At 46.4% G+C, this 25,583-nt stretch overlaps 2 protein-coding genes across 36 annotated transcripts in view; one reads left to right on the forward strand and one right to left on the reverse strand.

Annotated features, from left to right (window-relative positions):
- The window catches only part of UIMC1 (ubiquitin interaction motif containing 1), a 124,996-nt gene extending 102,562 nt beyond the window's left edge, over positions 1–22,434 (reverse strand). For 3 of the 12 annotated variants that reach the window (XM_063642526.1, XM_063642519.1, XM_063642523.1), the window contains exon 1: positions 5,153–5,384. Coding sequence is in view for 2 of the 12 variants with exons in the window: in XM_063642518.1 (XP_063498588.1) it covers positions 4,879–4,927 (49 nt within the window). In the remaining 10 variants the exon portion in view is untranslated. Of the gene's footprint in view, positions 1–4,856; positions 5,058–5,152; positions 5,416–22,260 lie in introns of those variants that run through there. The other 9 variants (XM_063642527.1, XM_063642524.1, XM_063642521.1 and 6 more) reach the window with 8 other exon arrangements.
- Positions 22,435–22,489: 55 nt separating this feature from the next.
- ZNF346 (zinc finger protein 346) overlaps positions 22,490–25,583 on the forward strand; it is a 65,965-nt gene continuing 62,871 nt past the window's right edge. For 15 of the 24 annotated variants that reach the window (XR_010121647.1, XR_010121648.1, XM_055285133.2 and 12 more), the window contains exon 1: positions 22,510–22,716. Coding sequence is in view for 22 of the 24 variants with exons in the window: in XM_055285133.2 (XP_055141108.1) it covers positions 22,542–22,716 (175 nt within the window). In the remaining 2 variants the exon portion in view is untranslated. Of the gene's footprint in view, positions 22,717–22,962; positions 23,036–25,583 lie in introns of all 24 variants that reach the window. The other 9 variants (XM_063642542.1, XM_055285126.2, XM_055285130.2 and 6 more) reach the window with 3 other exon arrangements.

A 25,583-nucleotide genomic window follows, 5' to 3' on the forward strand; every position in this document is an offset into this window, starting at 1 on the left:
ACCATGCCCTCGGGTTGGAAGCTTCAACATAGTAAACATTATCAATTCTCCCCAAACTGATCCTAGGTTGTTGTTTTTTTTCTTCAACCTTTGGGAGCACAGAACATTATCTTAGGTTTAATGCAATTCCTATAAAAATTCCACTAAGACTTTTAGTAGTCATAAACAAGCTTATTCTAAATGTATATAGACAGGCATGGGCCCCAGAACAGTTTAAACAATCTTGACAAAGAATAAACTGAGGGCCAGGCACGGTGGCTCATGCCTGTAATCCCAGCATTTTGGGAGGCTGAGGTGGGTGGATCATAAGGTCAGGAGATCGAGATCATCCTGGCTAACATGGTGAAAACTCATCTCTACTAAAAAAAAAAAAAAAATACAAAAAATTAGCAGGGCGAGGTAGCAGGCGCCTGCAGTCCCAGCTACTTGGGAGGCTGAGGCAGGAGATAGCGTGAACCCGGGAGGTGGAGCTTGCAGTGAGCTGAGATCACGCCACTGCACTCCAGCCTGGGCAACAGAGCAAGACTCCGTCTCAAAAAAAAAAAAAAAAAAAATCAGCCAGACATGGTGACACATACCTGTAATCCCAGCTACTTGGGAGGCTGAGGCACGAGAATCACTTGAACCCAGAAGGGAGAGGTTGCAGTGAGCCAAGATCGCACCACTGCATTCCAGCCTGAGCAACAGTGAGACTGTCTCAAAAAAAAAAAAAAAAAACTCTACAAAAAAATTTAAAAATTAGCTGGGCATAGTGGTGTGAGCCTGTAGTGCCAGCTACTCAGAAGGCTGAGGAGAAGGGATCTCCAGCCCAGGAGTTCGAGGTTGTGGTGAGCTATGATTGCACCACTGCACTCCAAACTGGTGACAGTGAGACCTTTTCCCAAAAAATAAAAATAAAAAATAAAACAATTAACCTCTGGTGATCCAAGTCAGAACATCGGTTACCTCTGGAAGGTACTGATTGGGAAAGACACAAGGGAGCCTTCTGAAAATGTTCCATACCTTGGTGGTACTTACACGGGTGTACACACTGAACTGTACAATTAAGATTGGTTCACTCTACTGTATATAAATGATATATTAATAAAAAGTTTTTAAAAATAATAAATATGGCTGGGCACGGCGGCTCACGCCTGTAATCCCAGCACTTTGGGAGGCCGAGGTGGGTGGATCACGAGGTCAGGAGATCAAGACCATCCTGGATAACACAGTGAAACCCCGTCTCTACTAAAAATACAAAGAATTAGCCGGGCGTAGTGGCACGCGCCTGTAGTCCCAGTTACTTGAGAGGCTGGGGCAGGAGAATGGCGTGAACCCAGGAGGCAGAGCTTGCAGTGAGCGGAGATCGCACCACTGCACTCCAGCTCAGGAGAGAACAAGACTCCGTCTCAAAAATAATAATAATAATAATAATAAATATTTGATGAGTGAATATTTCAATAAATCCTAAGAAATCCGAATATATCATTATGAGGAAACACAGGTTCAGAAAAGTAACTTGCCCAAACACAGTAGGCACTTGCACTTTTGTCTCCCAACATGAAAACTGGACTCCAATTTCCATGACTTATATCTCCTCTAACTAAAACTGCTGCTTGATACAGGATATGCACCTATAAATATTTGCTGAGTGAATAAGGAGCACAAAGTGTATATTTAAATTATTAAATGCTATATATGCATTTAATGCACAGGATAAAATTAAAGGTAAAAAAAAATTAAAGTACCACCAAGCACTTTATCAACTAATTACAACAAGCTTATTTCTGTAATTTTAAAAAATAGGTAAATGCATACCTACACACACACACACACACACACACACAAACACACACCCTTGATATTTTATTTCCCAGTTAATACTCAGTCTCAATTTGAGACAGGTGTGTAACAACAGAATTCAAACATACTTTGAGTAGTAATTGTAATATAAAAGGATATGGCTGAAAAAAGTTGTATGGAGGATATAAAACTTAAGGTAGGTCAGGTGCGGTGGCTCACACCTGTAATCCCAGCACTCTGGGAGGCCAAGGCAGGCGGATCACGAGGACAGGAGTTCAAGACCAGCCTGACCAACATGGTGAAACCCCATTTCTACTAAAAATACAAAAATCACCCGGGCATGGTGGCGCGCGCCTGTGATCCCAGCTACTCAGGAAGCTGAGGCAGGAGAATCACTTGAACCTGGGAAGCAGAGATTGCAGTGAGCCGAGACTGCGCCACTGCACTCCAGCTTGGGCGACAGAACGAGACTCTGTCTCAAAAACAAACAAAAAAAAAACTTAAGGTAACCCTTAAATCTAAGAGTATAACATTAGTAGCACTTGGCAGCAGAGATGAGTATGGGGGAAGACTGGAGAAGCATAATGCACTGGGAAAACTTCTCACACAGAGCAGTTTTCATCCTATTTAAATGTTTCCTGTACCGTGTGTGTGCACGTGTATTGTTACTGAGACAAGGCCTCACTCTGTGATGGAGTGCAGTGGCATGATAATAGCTCACTGCAGCCTCGACTTCCCAGGATCAGGCAATTCTCCCACCAGAGCCTCCTGGGCAGCTGGGACTACAGACATGTGCCAACAAGCCCAGCTAATTTTTTGTACTTTTTGTAGAGACTGGGTTTCACCACGTTACCCAAGCTGGTCTTGAACTCCTGGGAGCAAGCAATTGTCCACCTCAGCCTCTCAAAGTGCTGGGATTACATGTACCATATATTTAAACCAATATGCTCAAATTTGATAGCAAAGGAACCTACGCCACAAAATATATCTAATTTCTAAAAGGCATATAAATAAATAACCCAGCATAGAACCACTGCAGGCTCAAGGTGGGTTTTCAAAGAATCACAGCAGATGAAGGATCGATAAGAAGCATTAAGTAGAGGCTCCCCACAGATACAAATTCCAAAATTTCCAGTGCTTCATGAGATTTAGCCACACTACTGTTTTCCACAGTAATTCTAAAAACGTAAATAAGAAAGGTCCCTGATCAGTTCATTTAAACAAGCAAGCCTGTATATAGTTCAACTACTATTTTTTTTTAAGTTACTACCCTTCAAGATGAAGAACTCACTAAAATAATGGTCTATCTTCGCTTGTTGAACTAAAGCTAAAATGAATTACCACTAACTGCCAATGAAGGAGGAATCAAGTCTGGATGCCAACAGCAGCTTCTTAATGACAATTAAGGAACAAAATGTCTCCAGAAAGATGCAGAAGCAGGACAGGTGCCCCAGTAATGAGATTTATTTCACGGGTAACATTTTGGGCAGTGTCCTTGAAAATCCTCAAATTCAGATATTATTTGCCATTTTCTTTCAGCACATCCATCGTCTTGATCTATCTGAAGAAAAATCACTGACAAGGTAATTTAAAATCTTGACAGTCTGGGTACCAAACTTGTCAAAATTGCTTTGAAAGCTTGGGGGCATAGGGACCTTAAGAACAATCCTTTATAAATGATTGACTTTTACCCCTAAATAGGTACCTAGCACTTTCTTTATTTGGAGACAAGGCCTTGCTCTGTCACCCAGGCTGGAGTGCAGTAGGGCAATCAGCCTCGACCTGGTCCAAAGGTCAAGCAATCCTCCTACCTCAGTTTCCCGAGAAACTGGGAACCACAGGCACGCACCACCACACCCAGCTAATTTTTTTTTTTTTTGAGGGTTTTAAGAGACAGGGTCTCACTCTCTTGCCCATGCTGAGGGGCAGTGGCACCATCATAGCTCACCTGCAGCCCTCCTGAGCTCACGGGATCCTCCTGCCTCAGCCACCTGAGTAGCTGAGACTATAGGCAGGCGCCACCACACCCTGATAATTTTTTTTATTTTTTGTAGAGACAGGGTCTCCTATGTTGCCCAGGCCGGTCTTGATACTCCTGGACTCAAGTGATTTTTCTGCCTCGGCCTCTCAAAGTGCTGGGAGTATAGGAGTGAGCCACCACGCCCGTCGACCAAGCGCTCTACTAACTAAATACGATGAACTTATTTCTGTAATTTTTGTAAAAAGGTAAATGCATACCTACACACGCATACATCCCTGATACTTTATTTTCAGTTTATATTCAGCCACAGTTTAGGACAAGTGTTTAACAATACAATCCAAACACGACTTTAGTATCTAGTTATCACAACAACTCTACGTCGTAGATATTCACATCACGATGTTCCACGTGAGGAAACTTAGGCAAACAGCTGATAAGCTGGTAAAGGGCTGAGAGTTGAAGCTGAATGTATCTGATTCCAAAAACACACTTTCATTCGACTACAAGGCACTGCCTCCCTTGACAGGAAAACAATAAAGATAGAAGCATAAACTTTTCACTTTTTCCGGGTGTCATTTCTATATCTCGGTGCGATGTAGTGATTAAATGAAAGAAAACTGGAGTCCAGCTGCCGGGATTCAAATCCAGCTCCACTACTGCCCGGGACTCGCGCCCCGTTAACTGAGCGGCAGGGCACCAGCCCGCCGGCTGTGGCGCTTCGGTAGTCTGCGGCGCTGCCTGAGAGCACCTGGAAACGCGCCGGCCCTGCGGGGACGAAAGCGTCTACGACGATAGGGATCTCCAAGGACAGCGCTGGGGGTTTTTTTCGGGGCAAATAATTAGAGAAAACGAGGATCACACAACAAAATAGTAACCCGGCGCGGGAAGGAGCGCAGGCCTGGCGCCCCGAGGCGTGAGGCGGCGCGGACCACGGCTGAGGGAGCTCGGCGCTCGCCCGACGCCCGGGAGGATGCAGGCCGCCCCCCAGGTGTGAAAGGGACCCGCCCGGCAACCGAGGGTGCAAAGCCCAACCTGGCGTTCCGAGGGGCCCTGCGTGGCGTCAGGAGAGACCCAACTCGCGTCCCGAGCCTACCTCAACGTCGGGATGGACTCACCCCGCGTCCCGAGCCCACCCGAGCGTCGGGAGGGACCCAGCCACGGCATCTGGAGAAGCCCAACCCGGCACCAGTAATGGCCGGTCCCGGCGTCCGGAATCCGCCCCCGGAATCCGGAGGGTCCCAACCCCGCATCCCGAGCCCACTTCGGCGTCCGGAGGGACCCACCCCCGACTTCGGCAAGGCCCGCCCCGGCGTCCGGAGCCCACCCCCGCGTCGCGAGGGACACACCCCGGCATCAGGAAGGGCTGCCCCGGCGTCGGGAGAGGCCTACCTCGGCGTCGGGAAGCGCCCCTCCCGGAAAGGAGCGGGCCGCGGACCCGCTGAGGAAGAGAAGGAGGCAGGGAGGGGCGGGCGGAGTTGTGCGCAGGCGGCAAATACTCACTCGCTGGCGCAGGCCGCTCTGTTGACCTTTTCCGGGTTGCCGGGGGTCGCGAGCCGCCACACGTTGGGAGCGCGGGGGGAGGGGGAGGGGCGCGCGCGTCCGATGCCAGAGACGCGCTCTCCGGGCGGGCGCAGGCGCGGCGCGCGGAGACTTAACCAACCCCCGCCGCGGGGGAGCCATCCGGGACGTACCAACTGCGCGGGAGGCGCTGACCGCCCGTGACCCGGCTCGCCTTGCGCGGTCTCAGTTGGTTGCGCTTTGAGGGAAAGCAAGAAGTAACAACAGACTCAGAGATAGCTGTGGGGTAAAATGTATAGAACGGCCACTTTTGAGGACGATTCCGTGTGGTGAAATTTAAAATGTCCATTTTATGACCCAGCAATTTCACGTCTAGAAAAATACGGAAATGCCGGGTGCGATGGCTCACGCCTGTAATCCCAGCGCTTTGGGAGGCCGAGGCGGGCGGATCACCTGAGGTTGGGAATTCGAGACCAGCCTGGTCAACATAGTGAAACCCCTTCTGTACTAAAATACAAAAATTAGCCAGGCGTGGTGCCGCGTGCCTGTAATAACAGCTACTCGGGAGCCTGAGGCAGGAGAATCGCTTGAATCCGGGAGGCGGAGGATGCAGTGAACCCAGGTCTCGCCACTGCACTCCAGCCTGGGCAACAGAGCGAGACTCCGTCTCAAAAAAAAAAAAAAAGGGAAAGAAAAGAAAAATACAGACACTCCTACAGGTGTGCACAAGACATGTCCAAGGAGGCCGGCTTCCTGGCAGAAAATGTGAACAGCAGAAATGTCCAATAAGACTCGCATAAATAAAACACCAAATGTCCCTACAGTGATATACTACAACAAATAAAACACAGGAATCCTATATGTGTCAACATTGCTAGGTCACAACTATTTAAGTTATTGAAATAGCAATATGCCAACAAATATGTACACTGTGAAATGATTTATATAAATTTAAAAATAGGTAAATTAGAACAGTATATACTGTTTATAGAAAATCTATGTGTGTAAAAGCATATAAGATGAACTAGATGGATACCATGGTAATGGTAAAGGGGTGAGAGAAGGAGTAGGGGAAAATGTGGGGAGAAGCAAACAGGACTTCATATCGATCTGTCATGATTTCTATTAAAAAGAAAGACCTGGCCAGGCGTGGTGGCTCATGCCTGTAATCCCAGCACTTTGGGGGGCCGAGGCGGGCAGATCACTTGAGGTCAGGAGTTAGAGACCAGCCTGACCAACATGGTGAAATCCCATCTCCACTAAAAATACAAAAATTAGCTTGGCGTGGTGGTACATGCCTGTAATCCCAGCTATTCAGGAGGCTGAGGCAGGAAAATCGCTTGAACCTGGGAGGCAGATGTTGCAGTGAGCTGAGATCACACCACTGCATTCCAGCCTGGGTGACAGAGTGAGACTCTGTCTCAAAAAAAAAAAAAAAGAGAGAGAGAGACCTAAAAATAAACATAAGAAAATGTTAACAGTGGGGTAATCGAAAGTGGAACTACAGGCACCTTATTCTTAATACTTTTCTGTAACATTTACATTCTGGAATGCCTTTGCCCTATCTCTCCCATGCCACCTACCTCCAACTGATCCTCCAAAACCCACCTGAACCATTTCTTCCACTGCTTCCTCTAACCTCAGTTCATTTCTCCTGCATCCTTCCTCAGCTGCTGGGACATTCGATCCCCTACAGTATACTACAATTCTTTGCTGTATGAGTTTATATCTCTTCTATGAGACTTGTGAGCTCTATGAAGACATGATCCATGTAATCCTCACAAGTAGCAATGGGCCTGTCCTAAAGCAAACACGCAAAAAATGTTGATTGAATTGAATTGAGGAGTGGGGAGATCAGAAAAGGTTTCAGTGCAGGGCCAAAAATATCCTTTTAGGGCATCTTACTTCGGGAAGACTATGATGCATTGGTGGTAGCAGCCATTCTGCAAACCTGAAGACAGACAGCCTATGGAAGGCAGCCTGTAAGATGGCCCTTGATCCCACAGGCTGGCAACCACACTCTTGTGTAATCTCTCTTCTTGAGTGTGGGCTATGCCTAATAACTCACTTCTAAACGATAGAATAAGGCAGAAATGATGGCATGTCATTTCCAAGATTGGGTTATAAAAACTCTGTGGCTTCCTTCTTGGGTACTATCTCAAGTTCTCAATTTGCTCACTCAGGCCAAATGCTATACTGTGAGAAATAGCCATATGGAAAGACTCACAGGGCAACAGCTTGATCACATCTTAGGAGAGACCTTAAGCCAATGACCTGTCTAAGCTGTGTCCCAACTCGTGACCTATGAAAACTATGTGGCCGGGCGCGGTGGCTCACGCCTGTAATCCCAGCACTTTGGGAGGCTAAGGCGGGCGGATCACGAGGTCAGGAGATCGAGACCATCCTAGATAACATGGTGAAACCCCGTCTCTACTAAAAATACAAAAAATCAGCCAGGCGTGGTGGCGGGCGCCTGTAGTCCCAGCTACTCGGGAGGCTGAGGCAGGAGAATGGCGTGAACCCCGGGGGGCGGAGCTTGCAGTGAGCTGAGATCGCGCCACTGCACTCCAGCCTGGGCGACAGAGCGAGACTCCATCTCAAAAAAAAAAAAAAAAAAAAAAAAGAAAACTATGTTTATGGTTTTTTGGTTGATTTTTTTTTTTTTAAAAAAGGTCTCACTCTGTCGCCCATACTGGAATGCAGTGGTGTCATCACGGCTCACTGCAGCTTCAAACTCCTGAGCTCAAGCTATCCTCCCACTTCAGCTTCCCAAGTAGCTGAGACTACAGGTGCATGCCACCATGGCTAGCTATTTCTTTGTTGTTTTTTGTGGAGACGAAGTCTCATTATGTGCCCAGGCTGGTCTCAAACTCCTGGGCACAAGTGATCCTTCTGCCTCAGCCTCCCAAAGTGCTGGGATTACAGGCATAAGCCACTGCACCTGGCCTATGTTTTAAGCCACTAAGTTTTGGGGTAATTTGTTATATAACAACATATAATTATTTCAGAGCTTAGAAGAGAGAAAAAAACAGAAAATAGCAGAGTTAGGACCCTAATCATATATACCTGGCAACCATTCAACTTCTGGGTTTTCTATGATGTGAAATAATAAGTTTCCTTAATATGTACACCATTATGAGTCATGTTTTTCTGTTACCTGAAGTAGACAACATCCTAATTGATATAAAACTAAATGTCCATCATAAGAGAATGATGTATTATATAGTATATTCATAGAATAACATACAACAATTAAGAAATGAAAAAATAAATGAAACACACTTTGAGAGGCTGAGGTGGGTGGATCACTTGAGCCCAGGAGTTCAAGATCAGCCTGGGCAACACAGTGAGACTTTATCTCTACTAAAAATAAAAATAGGCCTGGCACGGTGACTCACATCTATAATCCCAGCATTTTGGGAGGCCGAGGCGGGTGGATCACTTGAGGTCAGGAGTTCGAGACCAGCCTGGTCAACATGGCGAAACCCTGTCTCTACTAAAAATAGAAAAATTAGCCGGGCGTGGTGGCATGCGCCAGTAAGTCCCAGCTACTCGAGAGGCTGAGGCAGGAGAATTGCTTGAACTCCAACCTGGGCGACAGAGTGAGACTCCGTCTCAAAAAATTAAATTAAAAAACAAAAAATTATACAGATGCTGTGTGGCCAGAAAAAAAATAAATAAACAAGTAGCCAAATGTGGTGGTGTGTGTCTGTAGTCCCAGCTACTCGAGAGGCCAAGGCAGGAGGATCTGTTGAGCCCGGGAGTTCCAGGTTGTAGTGAGCTATGATTGCACCACTGCACTCTAAACTGAGTGACAGAGCGAGACCCTGTCTCAGAAAAAAGAAATGAAACAGATCTACATGTATCATCATGCATAGACCTCAATACATGATACTAATTTTAAGAACCAAGTGGCAAGATAATGTAAGGTCCATGAGAATAGAAACTTTATTTTGTGTATTGCTGTATCGTCAAAGTTAGAACAATGCCTAGCACAGAGTAAAGTAGGATGAATGATATGCTCATTATGATTCCATTTATGTAAACACACATATTCTTATGCAAATAATACCATATGTTTTTGAAGTTAGTAAATATATCTAAAAGTATTTCCATAGGCCTAGGAAGATACAGGGATATATAATAAACACATAATAGAGTATACTTTCTTTTTTTTTGAGATGAAATCTCACTCTGTCGCCCAGGCTGGAGTGCAGTGGCATGATCTGCCTCCTGGGTTCAAGCGATTCTCCTGCCTCAGCCTCCTGAGTAGCTGGGATTACAGGTGTGTGCCACTGCACCTGGCTAATGTTTTGTATTTTTAGTAGAGATTGGGTTTCACCATGTTGGCCAAGCTGGTCTTGAACTCCTGACCTCAGGTAAGCCGCCTGCCTCGGCCTCCCAAAGTGAGCAACCGGGCCCGGCCAGAGGATACTTTTTAAAAGGGAGCTAGAGGTACAAAATTGGGAGTGGACAAAAGGAACCTTAATATATCTGTAATGTTCTGATTTTATTTTAAGAACCACTACTGGGCCAAGTGTGGTGACTTATGCCTGTAATCCCTGTACTTTGGGAGGCAAATGTGGGGAGATCACTTGAGCTCAGGAGTTCGAGACCAGCCTGGGCAGTATGGCAAAACCCCATCTCTACGAAAAATACAAAAATTAGCTGGACTTGATGGCTTGCACCTGTAGTCCCAGCTACTCGGGAGGCTGAGGTGGGAGGATAGCTTGAGCCCAGGAGGCAGAGGTTGCAGTGAGCCACCAAGGTTGTTCCACTGCACTCCAGCTTGTGTGACAAAGCAAGACACTGTCACAAAAAAAAAAAAAAAAGAAAGAAAAAGAAAAAAAGAACTACTACTGTGTAATTAAAAATGAATAAACTATAAGCTGGGCACAGTGATACATACCAGGAGTCCCAGCTACTCAGGAGACTGAGATGAGAGAATTACTTGAGCCCAGGAGTTCAAGGATGTAGTACACTATAATCATGCCTGTGAATAGCCACTGTACTCCAGCCTGGGCAACATAGTGAGAGCCCATCTCTATAAGAAAATTTAAAATTTAGCTGGGTATAGTGGTGTGCACCTATAATCCCAGCTACTCAGGAGGCTAAGATGGGAGGATCCCTTGACCCCAGGGAGTTCAAGGCTGCAGTGAGCTACGATTGAGCCACTGTACTCCAGCCTAGGCAATAGAGTGAGACCTTGTCTTTAAAAAAGTAGTAGTAATAATAATAATAAACTATTAGAAGAAAACGTATGGGAAAATCTTCATGACCTTAGATTTGGCAATAATATATTGAATATGACATCAAAAGCACAGGCAATATGATGAAAAGAGTTCTGGAGATGTGTTGCGGGAAGTCAGGGACCCCGAATGGAGGGACCGGCTGGAGCCGCGGCAGAGGAACATAAATTGTGAAGATTTCATTTTTTTTTTTTTTTTTTTGAGACGGAATTTCGCTCTGTCCCCCAGGCTGGAGTGCAGTGGCGCGATCTCGGCTCACTGCAAGCTCTGCCTCCCGGGTTCACGCCATTCTCCTGCCTCAGCCTCCCAAGTAGCTGGGACTACAGGCGCCCGCCACCACGCCTGGCTAATTTTTTGTATTTTTAGTAGAGACGGGGTTTCACCGTGTTAGCCAGGATAGTCTCAATCTCCTGCCCTCGTGATCCGCCTGTCTTGGCCTCCTAAAGTGCTGGGATTACTGGCATGAGCCACCGCGCCTGGCCAGGGAGATTTTCTACATCCTGGTGACTGGCATCCAAATCTGTTTTTCCTGTCCTGGTTCCTAGCATCGAATCTCAATTGCCTACTTGACTTTTCCACCTGTACGTCCCACATAAAGTTAAAACTCAGAACATTCACAACCAAATTTATGATCTTCCCCTCAAAATCTGTATATTTAACACATTATTTGTCTCTCTTACTGACATTACTATCCACTCTTTCCCTCAAGCTGTAAGCCTCCTAGACCACCACCACAAAGCCCCTCTCCCCACAGATTCAATGGGTCATGGAGTCTTACTGACTTCGAAACTGACTTCAGGGCCAGACGCAGTGTCTCACACCTGTAATCCCAGCACTTTGGGAGGCTGGGTGGATCACTTGAGGCCAGGAGTTCGTGACCAGCCTGGCCAACATGGAGAAACGTTGTCTCTACTAAAAATACGAAAACTAGCCAGGCGTGGTGGCAGGTACCTGTAATCCCAACTACTCGGGATGCTGAGGCAAGAGAATCACTTGAACCCAGGAGGTGGAGGTTACAATGAGCTGAGATCGCACCACTGCACTGCAGCCTGGGTGACAGAGCTAGACCCTGTCTAAAAAAAAGAACCCAAAAACCACACAAAAAGAAACCACACTGAATCAATGAAAAAAATAAATTATTCCATAATGATATTCAAAAAAGTAAAAACTCATTTGTGCCCATTCAAAGTAGATGTTTAAACAAGCTCTTACCTTAAAAATCTGTAAGGCAGGAGGATTACTTATGGCCAGGAGTTCCAGGCCAGCCTGGGCAACATAGTGAGACCCCCATCTCTACAAAAAATTAATAATAAAACTAGCCAGGCTTGGTAGTATGTGCCTATAGTCCTAGCTACTTTGGAGGCTCAGGCAGGAGGATTGCTTGAGCCATGGTGTTTAAGGCTGCAATGAACTATGATCCTACTAGTGCACTCTAGCCTGGGTGACAGAGGGAGATCTGTATCAAAAAAAAAAAAAGGGTCAGGCACAGTGGTTCATGCCTATAATCTTAGCACTTTGGAAGGCTGGGTGGATCAGCTGAGGTCAGGAGTTCGAGACCAGCCTGGTCAACATGGCTCTACTAAAAATACATAAATTAGCCGGGCTTGGTGTTGCACGTCTGTAATCCCAGCTACTTGGAAGGCTGAGGCAGGAGAATCGCTTGAACCCAGGAGGCGGAGGTTGCATTGAGCTGAGATCATGCCACAGCACTCCAGCCTGGACAACAGAGCAAGACTCCCTCCAAAACACACACACACACACACACACACACACACACAAAGATACTTTCTGATCATAAGGGAGGAAACTTATTTACATAATGGAAGGTTTAAACTACCATTACCCTAATCCAGTGGTCAATTTAGCTTCACTTGGCGAATTAATCAGATATGATGTTATTATGTTCTTCAGATGCTACACAACATGAATCATGCAACATCTCCAAAGACGTATTCTAGCCAAAATGTTTAACTTAAATACACCAAGTGTTTAGCTATAACTTCCAGTTAAAGGAAACACAGCCAATAGAGATACAAGCTAAAAACCACAAGGAAAAAAGCAACCAATGCTTCTCAAACTACAGCACTTACACTATGATTTATTACAGCCAAAGGATATAAAGCAAAATCAGCGCCTGGGATGAAGTCCAAAGGAAACTAGGCACAAGTTTCAAGAGTACCTTCCCAGTGGAGTCACTTAATTCCTCCAGCATCTAATTGTGACAACACTTGTGAAGTGGTATCTACCAGGGAAGCTTGCCTGAGCCTAGGAATCCAGGGTTTTATCAGGGGTCAGTTACATAGGCTGCCTAGCTTACCACTCTGCCTAGTGCAAACCAAAATTTCACACTCCCAGAAGGAAAGTAGATGTTCAGCATAAACTATATTGTTTGCAGAAACAGTTTAGACTCAGTGAGCCACTTTTTTTTTTTTTTTTTTTTGAGACAGAGTTTCACTCTTGTTGCCCAGGCTAGAGCGCAATCTCAGCTCACTGCAACCTCCAGCTCCCCGGTTCAAGCGATTCTCCTGCTGCAGCCTCCCAAGTAGCTGGGATTACAGGCGTGTGACACCATGCCCAGCTGATTTTTTGTATTTTTAGTAGAGACAGGGTTTCACTATGTTGGCCTGGCTGGTCTCAAACTCCTGATCTCAGGCGATCCACCTACCTCGGCCTCCCAAAGTGCTGGGATTACAGGCATGAGCAAATGCACCCAACCGCAGTGAGCCACTTTTATATGGAATTTGGAAACACTTCTGAAATCCAAGTTCCCAGATGCCAGCCAAAAGCCAAACTTGAGAGCAGAACTTTCAAAGGTCTACTATAGCCTCAAACCTACTATGTTAATTCTTTTCTGCACAATATGTAATGCTGTGGTTGAAACTTGGCGTGGAAGTTGAATGAGTTTGTCAAATGGACAACAGGAGATGGTAGAAGGACATTAAAGGTAATGTTGGGAGGCTGAGGCAGGAGAATCGCTTGAACCCGGGAGGGCAGAGGTTGCAGTGAAGCGAAATCACAGCACTTCACTCCAGCCTGGGTGAAAAAGCGTAACTCCATCTCAATAAATAAATAAATACATAAATAAATAAAGGCAATGGAAATAGAATGAATAAAGGCGAAGGGGTGTGAAAGGATGCCCCAGTTGGAGAACCTACCACAGTGCTAAAGTTCATCCAGCGGGGCTTGGTACTTGACAGAGTATCGGAAGTGGGTGGAAAAGGAAGTAGTATATACTGGGCCTCTTACACCACGTGACATTTTAACTTTATCCAGTAAGCAACAAGAAGCCATTGAAGTTCTGCAGGTAAGAAAGGAGTATAGACAGAGCACGGTGGCTCACGCCTGTAATCCCAGCACTTTGGGAGGCCAAGGAGGACAGATCACCTGAGGTCAGGAGTTTTAGACCAGCCTAACATGGTGAAACCTCGTCTCTACTAAAAATACAAAAATTAGCCAGGTGTGGTGGTTCATGCCTGTAATCCCAGCTACTTGGGAGGCTGAGGCAGGAGAATCACTTGAACGTGGGAGGCAGAGGTTGCAGTGAGCCAAGATTGCGCCATTGCCCTCCAGCCTGCGCAACAAGAGCAAAATTCCATCCGAAAAAAGAAAAAGAAAGGAGTATAGTTCAGTGCCTAGAACATTGTGGGCCTTAAATAAAACCTGATGATTTGATGTTACTCAAACTATTTACCAGTTCAAGGTCTATGCAGATTCCTTGGCAACACTCTACAGGTGACAGAGTGTGGTTGGATCATCTTAGGCCAGTCTACATCTTCTTGGATGCATTAAACTAGACTGAATTCCCCTGAACTGTAATCAAATGCACAAATTATTGATTGAAACTGGTTCTAGAAATCATGGAGAAAAGTGAGACTTATTTAGAAAGAGACAGTGTCTTGCTCTGTAGCCCAGGTTGGGCTGCAGTGACACAATCATGGCTCATTGCAGCCTCAACCTCCCAGGCTCAAGTGAGCCTCCCTGCTCAGCCTCCCGAGTAGCTGGGACTACAGGCACACACCACTACACCCGGCTAATTTTTTTTTATTTTTTGTAGAGATGGGGTTTTGTCATGTTGCCCAGGCTGGTCTCAAACTCCTAGGCTCAAGTGATCCTCCCACCTCAGCCTCTCAAAGTCCTGGGATTACAGGCATGAGCCACTGTGTCCAGCCAAAGAGTGGGATTTAGCTGACAGTGTTCACCAAGATGGGAACTAGAACTTAACATCAGTATGTTAAATTATCAGGAAAATATAGCTTTTGGAATAAACTACATAGCTACCATTTACTATGTGCCAAGCAATGTGCTAAGTAGTTTATGGAGATTATATTAGTTAATCTTCAAAACAACCATTTGAGGTGGGTATCACCTCCTCATTTTACAGATGGAGAAGCAGCCTCACAAATGTTAAGGAATTTACCTAAGATCACATAACTCATGCGTGCAGAATGGAGCAATACATGTCAAGCTAAGTACCACACAGCGTTAACTGCTCAATTCTCAGAGATTTGTGGTTAATCCCCAGCCTGCTTGCCTCAGACATTGTCAGAATTCAAGATATGATGGCTATCTGTTGCACCTGGACTCTCTTCCAGATATGGCTCTGGACATACATCCCTCCAGCTCCAAGGGTGGTGGGCCAGCGTGGCATGTAGAGTGGATGGGATCCCCAAATTGTCACTGCAGTGATAAGGAGGAGCAACCTTATCTGTTTACTCTAACATGCTATACAGATATGCTCATTTTCTATGTGGACTAAAATGGAGAAAAGGCTGGAAAGCATTACTTGACTCTGACCCAATATTCCTCCTTTCCCTCCTTCTCAAAATCCTCTGTAAATCCCAGTCTGTGATCAATAGACTCCCCTCTGCCCTCAATCTGTCCTTAGAAAGTCTCTAAATTAAAACCTGGCATCCCCTGAAGACACTGCTTCCCTGCATCCCTAAAGATATCATAAAATTAGGCCAGGCATGGTGGCTCACGCTTGTAATCCCAGCACTTTGGGAGGCTGAGACAGGCAGATCACTTGAGGTCAAGAGTTAGAGACCAGTTTGGCCTACATGGTGAAACCCTGTCTCTACCTAAAATAAAAAAATTAGCCGGACGTGGTGGCGCACATCTGTAATCCCAGCTACTCAGGCAGCTGAGACAGAATCACCTGAACCTGGGAGGCTGAGGGTGCAGTGAGCCGAGACCACGCTACCGCACTCCAGTCTGGGCAACAGAACAAGACTCCATCTCAAAAAAAAAAAAAAAAAGAGGCGGGACGCAGTGGCTCATGCCCGTAATCCCACCACTTTGGGAGGCCAAGGTGGGGGGATTACTTGAGGGCAGGAGTTCGAGACTAGCCTGACCAACATGGTGAAACCCCGTCTCTACTAAAAATACGAAAATTAGCCAGGCATGGTGGCTGGTGCCTGTAATCCCAGCTACTCAGGAGGTTGAGGCAGGAGAATGGCTTGAACCCGGGAGGCGGAGGTTGCAGTGAGCTGAGATCATGTAATTGCCCTCCAACCTGGATGACAGAGCAAGACTCCATCTCAAAAACAAAACAAAACAAACAAACAAAAAATACTATAAAATTATCCAGGCTAGGCACCGTGGCTCATGCCTGTAATTCCAGAACTTTGGGAGGCCAAGGCAGGAAGATCATGAGGTCAAAAGATCCAGACCATCCTGGCCAACACGGTGAAACCCCCCTCTACTAAAAATACAAAAAAATTAGCTGGGTGTGGTGGCACGCGCCTGTAGCGTCAGCTACTCAGGAGGCTGAGGGAGGAGAACCACTTGAACCTGGGAGGCAGAGGTTGCAGTCAGCCGAGGTTGCAGTGAGCCGAGATCTCACCACTGCACTCATGCCACTGCACTCCAGCCTGGCAACAGAGCGAGACTCCATCTCAAAAAAGAAAATTATCCAGCAGGCTGGGGGAGGCGGCTCATGCCTGTAATCCCAGAACTTTGGGAGGCCGAGGCAGGTGGATCACCTGCAGTCAGGAGTTCAAGACCACCCTGGCCAACATGGTGAAACCCCGTCTCTACTAAAACTACAAAAAACAGCCAGGCATGGTGGCGGGTGCCTCTAATCCCAGCTACTCAGGAGGCTGAGGCAGGAGAATCGCTTGAACCCAGGAGGCAGAGGTTGCAGTGAGCTGAGATTGCGCCATTGCACTCCAGCCTGGGTGACAAGTGTGAAACTCTGTCAAAATAATGAAATGAAATGAAATGAAATGAAATGAAATGAAATGAAATGAAATGAAATGAAATAAAGGAGCCTGAGAAGTGGACTAGGATTGCAGCAAAGATGTGCCCCTGGGCCCCTGCTGGGCTTGGTATTTCCACAGTTCTCCTCAAGAGCACCCTTTCTGTTCTAGACCAATCTCAGATTCTGATTCAAACAACATTTCTTTACATCCTGTTAGTAAAAGCTAATCTGTGGCCACCTCTAATAGTTTGAGATGTGTTCTTAGAGATGAGAAATAGAAAGACTATTAGGAGGTAACTCAGATACCATTCTGATCCCCACACGGTGGATTCATTGCCCCACCCCATCCACACTAGCCCACTAGCCTTGGCTGTCATCTCTCTCTCTTTTTTTATTTTTTTGAGATGGAGTCTTGCTCTTCTTGCCCAGGCTGGAGTACAGTGGCGCAATCTCGGTTCACTGCAACCTCCGTCTCCTGGGTTCAAGCAATTCTCCTGCCTCTGCCTCCTGAGTAGCTGGGATTACAGGCTTCTGCCACCATGCCTAGCTAATTTTTGCATTTTTTAGTAGAGACGAGGTTTCACCATTTGAACTCCTGTCCTCAGGTAATCCGCCCACTTGGCCTCCCGAAGTGCTATGATTACAGGCGTGAGCCACCACGCTGGCCCTTTTTTTTTTTTTTTTGAGACAGGGTCTTGCTGTGTCGCCCAGGTGGTAGTGCAGTGGTACAACAGCTCACTGCAGGCTCAAGCGATCCTCTCACCTCAGCCTCCTGAGGAGCTGGGACCAAAGGCACACACCACCACACCCAGCTAATTTTTTTAATTTTGTAGAGACAGGGTCTTGCCATGTTGCCCTCATGGTCTTGAACTCCTGGGGTCAAGCAATCCTCCAGCCTCAGCCTTCCAAAGTGCTGGGATTACAGGTATGAGCCACTGTGCCCAGCCTAGTCATTATCTGTTATAGCAGTTAAAACATACTCTCTGATATTACATACTTAGTAGATACTTTTATGTCTATCACTAGATTAGACATACTAGAGTTAGAAAAACTAGAGTTTGAGGCCAGGCGTGGTGGCTCACGCCAGTAATCCCAGCACTTTGGGAGGCCAAGGCAGTCAGATCACATGAGATCAGGAGTTCGAGATCAGCCTGGCCAACATGGTAAAACCCTGTCTCTAATAAAAATACAAAAATTAACTTGGTGTGGTGGTGCACACCTGTAGTCCTAGCTACTTAGGAGGCTGAGGCAGGAGAATTGTTTGAACCTGGAAGGCGGAGGTTGCAGTGAGCCGAGATTGCACCACTGCACTCCAGCCTGGGTGACAGAGTGAGACTCTGTCTCAAAAAAAAAAAAAAAAAAAGAAAAGAAAGAAAAACTAGAGTTTAACCCTTTGAGAGCAAGAACTATATCTTAAGCACTATAGTTTACTTTGCACGTGCACACATATGCACACACAGTCAGTATTTAAGCAACTGAAATGTATGCTGAACTGTAGCCAGTTCCTGTCCCTTAGCAAAGCCATTTCCCTGGGATTGTTCATCTCCCATGGCAACAATACACAGAAGGATGTGTTGGAAAATGGTTCTCATTTTCCACAAGGAGGAAATAAAAAGCCAGCCCAACAAATATAAGGCATCATCTGCACTGCCAGGTCCCAGCAAGGAGTCCAGGCCTGAGCCATTCTTGGAAGCACTCACACAAAGACAAAATAGAAAACTGGTGACAATGAAGGCTGTTCAGACCCTCAGCAGGGTAGCTCAGGACTCTGCCTCCATGGCACAAGGGATGAACCCTGACAGCACTCATTGGAGAATAAATGGACATTATTTTGAGCATGTAATTGGTCTGGGAGTGGTGGGGGTAGAGGGGTTGTTTTCCAATAATATGCAAAGCAACTTACATACTCCACTCCCAGTATTTGTTACATAGTATTAAAAAATATCCTTGTGGGTTCTGCGACTTCGACAAAAATCCCCTCTATCCCTTGGATTATCCCTGAATAACTTATGCTATGCAAGTATGAGTTAAGTATTTATTAAGTATTTAATTTAATTTAAGTAATTAATAAGTATTTATTAAGATAAATAAGTAGTTTGCGACCACCCTGGCTAACATAGTGAGACCCCGTCTCTAAAAGTAAATAAATAAATAAAAAGAAAATAAGTAATGTGCAGTCACTGGCTTTTAGGCTGGTCATCTGGTGTTGGCAAAAGGACATAGATTTGCAATCTAAGGACCAGTGTTCAAGCATGGGCTCATACCTAACTAGCTGTGTGATCTTGACAAAACCTTTACCTTTCCTAGTCTGTTTCTTTATTATCACTTATGAAGAAATCCCTCACAGAAACCACCCTGAGGATTAAATGCTATAATGTAGGTGCTTTGCAAACTGTAAAGCACTGTCCTGGGCTGGGTGTGTGGTTCACACCAGGAATCCCAGCACTTTGGGAGGCTGAGGCAGGAGGATCGCTTGGGCTCAGAAGTTTGAGACCAGCCTGGGCAATATAGGGAAACTCTGTCTCTACAAAAAAAAAAAAAATTGTTTTAATTAGCTAGGCATATTGGTGTCCACCTGTAGTCCTTGCTACTCAGGAGGCTGAGGCAGGAGGATCACTTGAGTGTGGGAGTTCAAGGTTACAGTGAGCGATAATCATACCACTGCACTAGTGAGACCCTGTCTCAAAAAAAAAAAAAAAAAATTGTAGGCTGGGTGTGGTAGCTCATGCCTGTAATCCCAGCACTTTAGGAGGCCAAGGCGGGCAGATCACCCGAGGCCAGGAGTTCAAGACCAGCCTGGCCAACAAGGTGAAACCCTGTCTCTACTAAAAATACAAAAAATAGCCGGATATGGTGATGGATGTCTGTAATCCCAGCTACTTGGGAGGCTGAGGCAGGAGAATTGCTTGAATCCAGGAGGTGGAGGTTGCAGTGAACTGAGATCATGCCACTGCATTCCAGCCTGGGCAACAGAGACTCCGTCTATAAAACAAAAAAGAAAATTGTAAAGCACTGGCCAAACATCAGTCACCTACTGTATTGGAAGCTTGGAAGCTCTAGGGCCTGAGGCCTGACATAGAGCTGGTGCTCAATATTTGTAGTCTAAATAAGGAAATACTTGTAGTATAAATGACTAAATTACACCAATGAGCTATATGATCTCAAGCAAGAATAATTCATATCTGTCTCTCTTTGGCCTCTTCTGATACCACTTTCCTCCTTGTTCACTGGGCTCCAGCCATGCTGTCGTTTTTCCTGTTCCTCCAACACATCAAGCTCTCTCCTGCCTCAGGGCCTTTGTACCTGCTGTTCTCTCTGCTAGAACACTCTTGCCCAGCTCTTTGCATGGCTACCCCTTCTCATTAATCAGGTCTTAGCTTAAATGTCATTTTCCCAGAGGCTTCCCCTGACACCACCCTGATTAATGTTCCTAACACATCATTCACCTGAGATGCAATCCTGTTTTATCTTCTCCTTAGCACTTATTACTGTTATCTTTTTTTTTTTTTTGAGACAGAGTCTCGCTCTGTCGCCCAGGATGGAGTGCAGTGGCACGATCTCAGCTCACTGCAAGCTCCGCCTCCCGGGTTCACACCATTCTCCTGCCTCAGCCTCCTGAGTAGCTGGGACTACAGGCGCCTGCCACCACGCCCAGCTAATTTTTTTGTATTTTTAGTAGAGACAGGGTTTCACTGTGTTAGCCAGGATGGTCTTGATCTTCTGACCTCGTGCTCCACCTGCCTCAGCCTCCCAAAGTGCTAGATTACAGGCATGAGCCACTGCGCCAGGCCTACTGTTAACTTTTTTATTGTACTCTCCTCCACTACAATAAAAAATACTTTACTAGAGCTTCCCTGTCTTGTTCACCACTATATTTCCATGCTCAAAATATCATCTAGCTCATAGTAAATTCTCCATAAGTATTTGAACAAATGAGGTTGAAATAAGCTAGTAATATTAAAAGCTTCATTCATTAAACAAATATTTTGTATATACCTAGGAGGGTCCAGGTTCTATTTCAAAGTGCTGGAGATTCAGGTACAATGACAAGACACAAAAGGCTAGGCGCAGTACTGTGTGCCTGTAATCTCAGCATTTTGGGAGCCCAAGGCGGGCGGATTATGAGGTCAGGAGTTCGAGATCAGCCTAGCTAACATAGTGAAACCCCATCTCTACCAAAAATATAAAAATTAGCTGGGCGCCGTGGCATGTGCCTGTAATCCTAGCTACTCAGGAGGCTGAGGTAGAAGAATTGCTTGAACCCGGGAGGCAGAAGTTGCAGTGAGCCGAGATCGCATCACTGCACTCCAACCTGGTGACAGAGGAAAACTCTGCCTCAAAAAAATTTAAAAAAAAAAAAGAAAGAAAAGAAAAGAGACAAAAATCTCTGCCTTCCTGGGGCTTGCCTTCTAGTAGGGAGACAGACAATAAACAAGATAAAAGGTAAAATATATAATAAATAAAGCAGGAAAGAAGGACATGAAGTGTGTGTGTGGAAAAGTAACATTTTAGATGGGATAGGCAGACAAGGTATTTTAGATAGAGTAGCCAGAGAAGGAAGTGGGAGACTGAACCATGAAGATATATGGGAGAAATGCACCCCAGGAGGCCTGGGTAACTGGGACAGGAATTAAGGAGTTGGGGACTGCGTAACACATCAGGATCAGGGAGGTTAAGGGAAGTCAGATTGTACAGGGCCTTGTTGGTCGAAATAAGGACTTTGGCTTTTTTTTTTTTTAGTCGGAGTTTCGCTGTTGTTGCCCAGGCTGGGGTGCAATGGCGCGATCTCAGCTCACAGCAACCTCTGCCTCCCAGGTTCAAGCCATTCTCCTGGCTCAGCCTCCGGGTAGATGCGATTACAGGCATGTGCCACCACACCCGGCCAATTTTGTATTTTTAGTAGAGACGGGGTTTCTCCATGTTAGTCAGGCTGGTCTCGAACTCCGGACCTCAGGTGATCCGCCTGCCTCAGCCTCCCAAAGTGCTGGGATTACAGGCTGAGCCACCGCGCCTGGCCGGACTTCGGCTTTTACTAAGAGTGAGATGGGAAGCTGTTGGAGGATTTGAAAACCTAAGTGTCATGATCTGACTTGTCATAAGAGGACCCCTGGAACTGCTGTGCTGGAATACCAGTGAGGTTGCTACTACAATAACCTAGACAAGAGATGGTGGCTCCCAAAGCCACGGGAAGGAGCAGCTCTGGGGTTGGAAGATAAAATTTGGGGTCTGACAGCCACATTGGAGAAGCCTATTAGCCATTCGAGTGAACTGTGGAAGAGGCAGCAACTGGATGTATACAGGTCCGGAGTCTCGGGGAAGATCAGAGCTGGGAGCTGGCACTTGGAACTCAATAAATAGTATCTATTATTACCAGTAATACGGAACCTCAGCTGTACTACTACTTACTAGTAGCGAACTCTTGAGTTAACCATTTCTAGGTTCTGGGCCTCAGTCTCCCTGTAAATGAAATGGCGAAGACACTCCCACATAACGGGACCGTGAGAACGAAATGGAAAGTATCCAGGGCTAACCGTGAGCAAGGTGAGAGCCATGAGCCAAAACCGCACGAGCCTCTCCGGGAGGGGGGGTCACTGCTGCGGAATCAGTGACAGGTTTCCGAATCCACGGCACACGCTCTGAGGTACCAGAGGTAGGAAAGCAAAACAAGCGCCTGGTCCCGCACGGCAGCGCGGGTGCAGCGCCCAAACCTCGCGAGATTTGTTGGCCGGGCCAAGTACCACCCCCCCCCCCCCAAATCTCGCGATACCTAGGCGCCTGAGTGGCTCTCCACCGGTGAGGGTTTGCTGCGAAGATGGAGTATTCCGCGCCAGCCACGGTGCAGGCCGCGGACGGCGGAGGGGCCGGGCCTTACAACAGCTCGGAGTTACTGGAGGGCCAGGAGCCGGACGGGGTGCGCTTTGACCGCGAGAGGGCGCGCCGCCTGTGGGAAGCCGTGTCCGGTGCCCAGCCGGTGGGTAGGGAGGAAGGTGAGTCGGGGGCTTTGGAGGCAGGAAGCCCCTCGCCCGCTGCGCTGCTGGCAGGGAACTGCGGAAGCGCCGACGGTCACACCACCTGGCCCGCCTCCTTGCGTGCTGCGCCCCCGGACCCCAAGACTTGTGCTCCCCATCCGGGCGCGGGCACCCCAAGAATCGGGCCCTCAGCACGCTGAGAGTGAAGGGCCGCTCACCCTCAGGCCCTGGGTTTTCCCCCTCCTCCTTCATCATTCACTACAGCGCAGTTTTTCCCAAATTCGAGGACTGTCATCCCTGTACTCGTCCTGTCGGAGACCTACAGTCTTTGCCATCCCCTCAAGCCAAGCCGAGTGCCCCTCACCACTCCCCATCGTCCCAATCTCCCCATCGTCCCAATCTCCAGATTTCCTCCTAGGGCCTCTTGCCTCCCTTCTCTCAAGCCCCACACTTCCGAGGGCTCTGGAAGTCCTTCTCCTTACCCCCTGGGTTCCTTCTGGTCTTGATGACTGAGTCCTGGCTTACCCCTGTTTTTAGCTCTCTGGCCTCTACTTGCTGGGTCCCTTATTCTAAGGTGGGGACAAGGAGCCTGAGAAACTGGTCTGGGTTTGCTTTGGCTCCAGCTTCTTTGTGTCCTACTCTTGACCCAAAGTTGCTGAGAACAGTGTAAGCAAAGCCACGTTAGGGGTCACTCCTGGGCCGAAGCGCCCCAGCTTGCTCTGCACTTGGACCTGAGACTGTGTAAGATGGGATGAAAGCAAGAGAAGGATGGAAAAGAGCTGTCCTGACCTGCTTGTGTGACTCCCTTCACTGTCCTTTACAGAGCCAGCTGCTTAATGCTAACCCAAATGTACAAGAACTCTGTCAGGGCTTCTCTGCTAACCCTGTCAGGTATCTGGAGGGAAATCAGATTTCTCCAGTGATTTGTTTGCTTGCCGAGCAGACTTGTCTTGGAAAGTTTAATATGCTATTTGTGAACTGACTGCCCTGGATAAAATTGAAATTTTGACCATATCTAAGGAAGGTACACAGACCTATACCCTGCCATATATTTCTCCAATTTAAAAACAAGTCTAGCCTGTCTCCTAAGTTTTTATATATATAATATATATTATATATATATATTAAAAAGAAAGGAGACAGGGCCCCAGAAATGGTGTGTGTGTATGTGTATATATATAATATATACACACATATATGTATATATATTTTTATATATTATATATACACATATATGTAAATATATTTATATATATACACATATATGTAAGTTTTTTTTTTTTTTTTTTGAGATGGAGTCTCGCTCTGTCGCCCAGGCGGGAGTGCAGTGGCGCAGTCTCGGCTCACTGCAAGCTCCACCTCCCAGGTTCACGCCATTCTCCTGCCTCAGCCTCTCTGAGTAGCTGGGACTACAGGCACCCGCCACCACGCCCGGCTAATTTTTTGTATTTTTAGTAGAGACGGGGTTTCACTGTGGTCTCGATCTCCTGACCTCGTGATCCGCCCGCCTCGGATATGTAAGTATTTTATATACACACACACACACACACACACACACACACACTATTTCTGGGGCCTTCTCTCCTTTTTTTTTCTTTTTTTGAGAGAGTCTCACTCTGTCACCCAGGTTGGAGTGCAGTGGCACAATCCCACTGCAACCTCCGCCTCCTGGGTTCAAGCAATTCTATACTGCCTCAGCCTCCGGAGTAGCTGGGATTACAGGCGGCTGCCATGACGCTCAGTTGATTTTTGTATTTTTAGTAGAGACGGTGTTTCACCATGTTGGCCAGGCTGTTCTCGAACTCCTGACCTCAAGTGATCTGCCCGCCTTGACCTCCCAAAGTGCTGGGATTACAGACATGAGCCACTGCACCCGGCTCTCCTACTTTCAAACTTGTTTGGTAGTTTCCTCCCCTACCCCAATTTTCCTTTCATTAATTTGACAAAGATTCACTGATGCCTGCTCTGGACCCAGAACTGGTTGGGCTTCAGAGCTGGAGTATCAGAGGAAGATACTGCCCTTGCCCTGGAAAGGCTTGCAGTCTAGTCCAGGAAGCAGACACCAAAACAGTTCCAGTGTAACGTAAAGGATGCAGTGCTGAGGAATGTTTTAAGAGTTGGAGATGCACAAAAAGAAAGTGACCTTTGCCCTAGATCTTGAAGCAGAAAACCACTGTGCTCTGAAAAGTGAACTGTCTGCTATGTGTATATGAGTGTATAGTGGCACTGTTATGACCCATTTCATTTCCTTGTCTCCTCACTTCTCCCACATTTATATGAAATCTAGGTAGACACCTGCAACATTAAGTTGTACTCACCCTTTTTCTACTCTTAGCACCTTCATTGAGTTACAATTTATATACCATACAAGTCACCCATTGTAAGCATATCGCCAATGATTGTTAGCCAATGTACAGAGTTGTATAGCCATTACCACAGTCCAGTTTTAGAACATTTCCATCACCCCAATTAGTTCTTTTGAGCTCATTTATATTAAATCCCCACTCCCACCTCCTGCCCTAGGCAACCAGTGATCTGTTTTCTGTCTTGGGTAGTCTTTTGAGTTTGACTTCTCTCAGCATGTTTTTGAAGTTCAGCCAAGTCATGGTGTGTATTAGTACTTCATTCCTTTTTATTGCTAAATAGAATTCCATTGAATGAATATAACACATTCTATTAATCCATTCATTAGTTCTAGACATTTGGATTGTTTCCAATTTGGAGTTTTTGTGAATAATGCTGCTGCGAACATTCATGCCCAAGTTTTTGTGTGAACATACATTTCGTTTCTTGAGTATATCCCTAAGAATGGAATTGCTGGGTCATATCGTAACTCTAACATTTTGAAGAACTGACAAACTGTTTTCCAAAATGGCTTCACCTTT

This window comes from Symphalangus syndactylus, chromosome 7, assembly GCF_028878055.3.
Source record: "Symphalangus syndactylus isolate Jambi chromosome 7, NHGRI_mSymSyn1-v2.1_pri, whole genome shotgun sequence".
In the NCBI taxonomy this organism is placed as follows: domain Eukaryota; kingdom Metazoa; phylum Chordata; class Mammalia; order Primates; family Hylobatidae; genus Symphalangus; species Symphalangus syndactylus.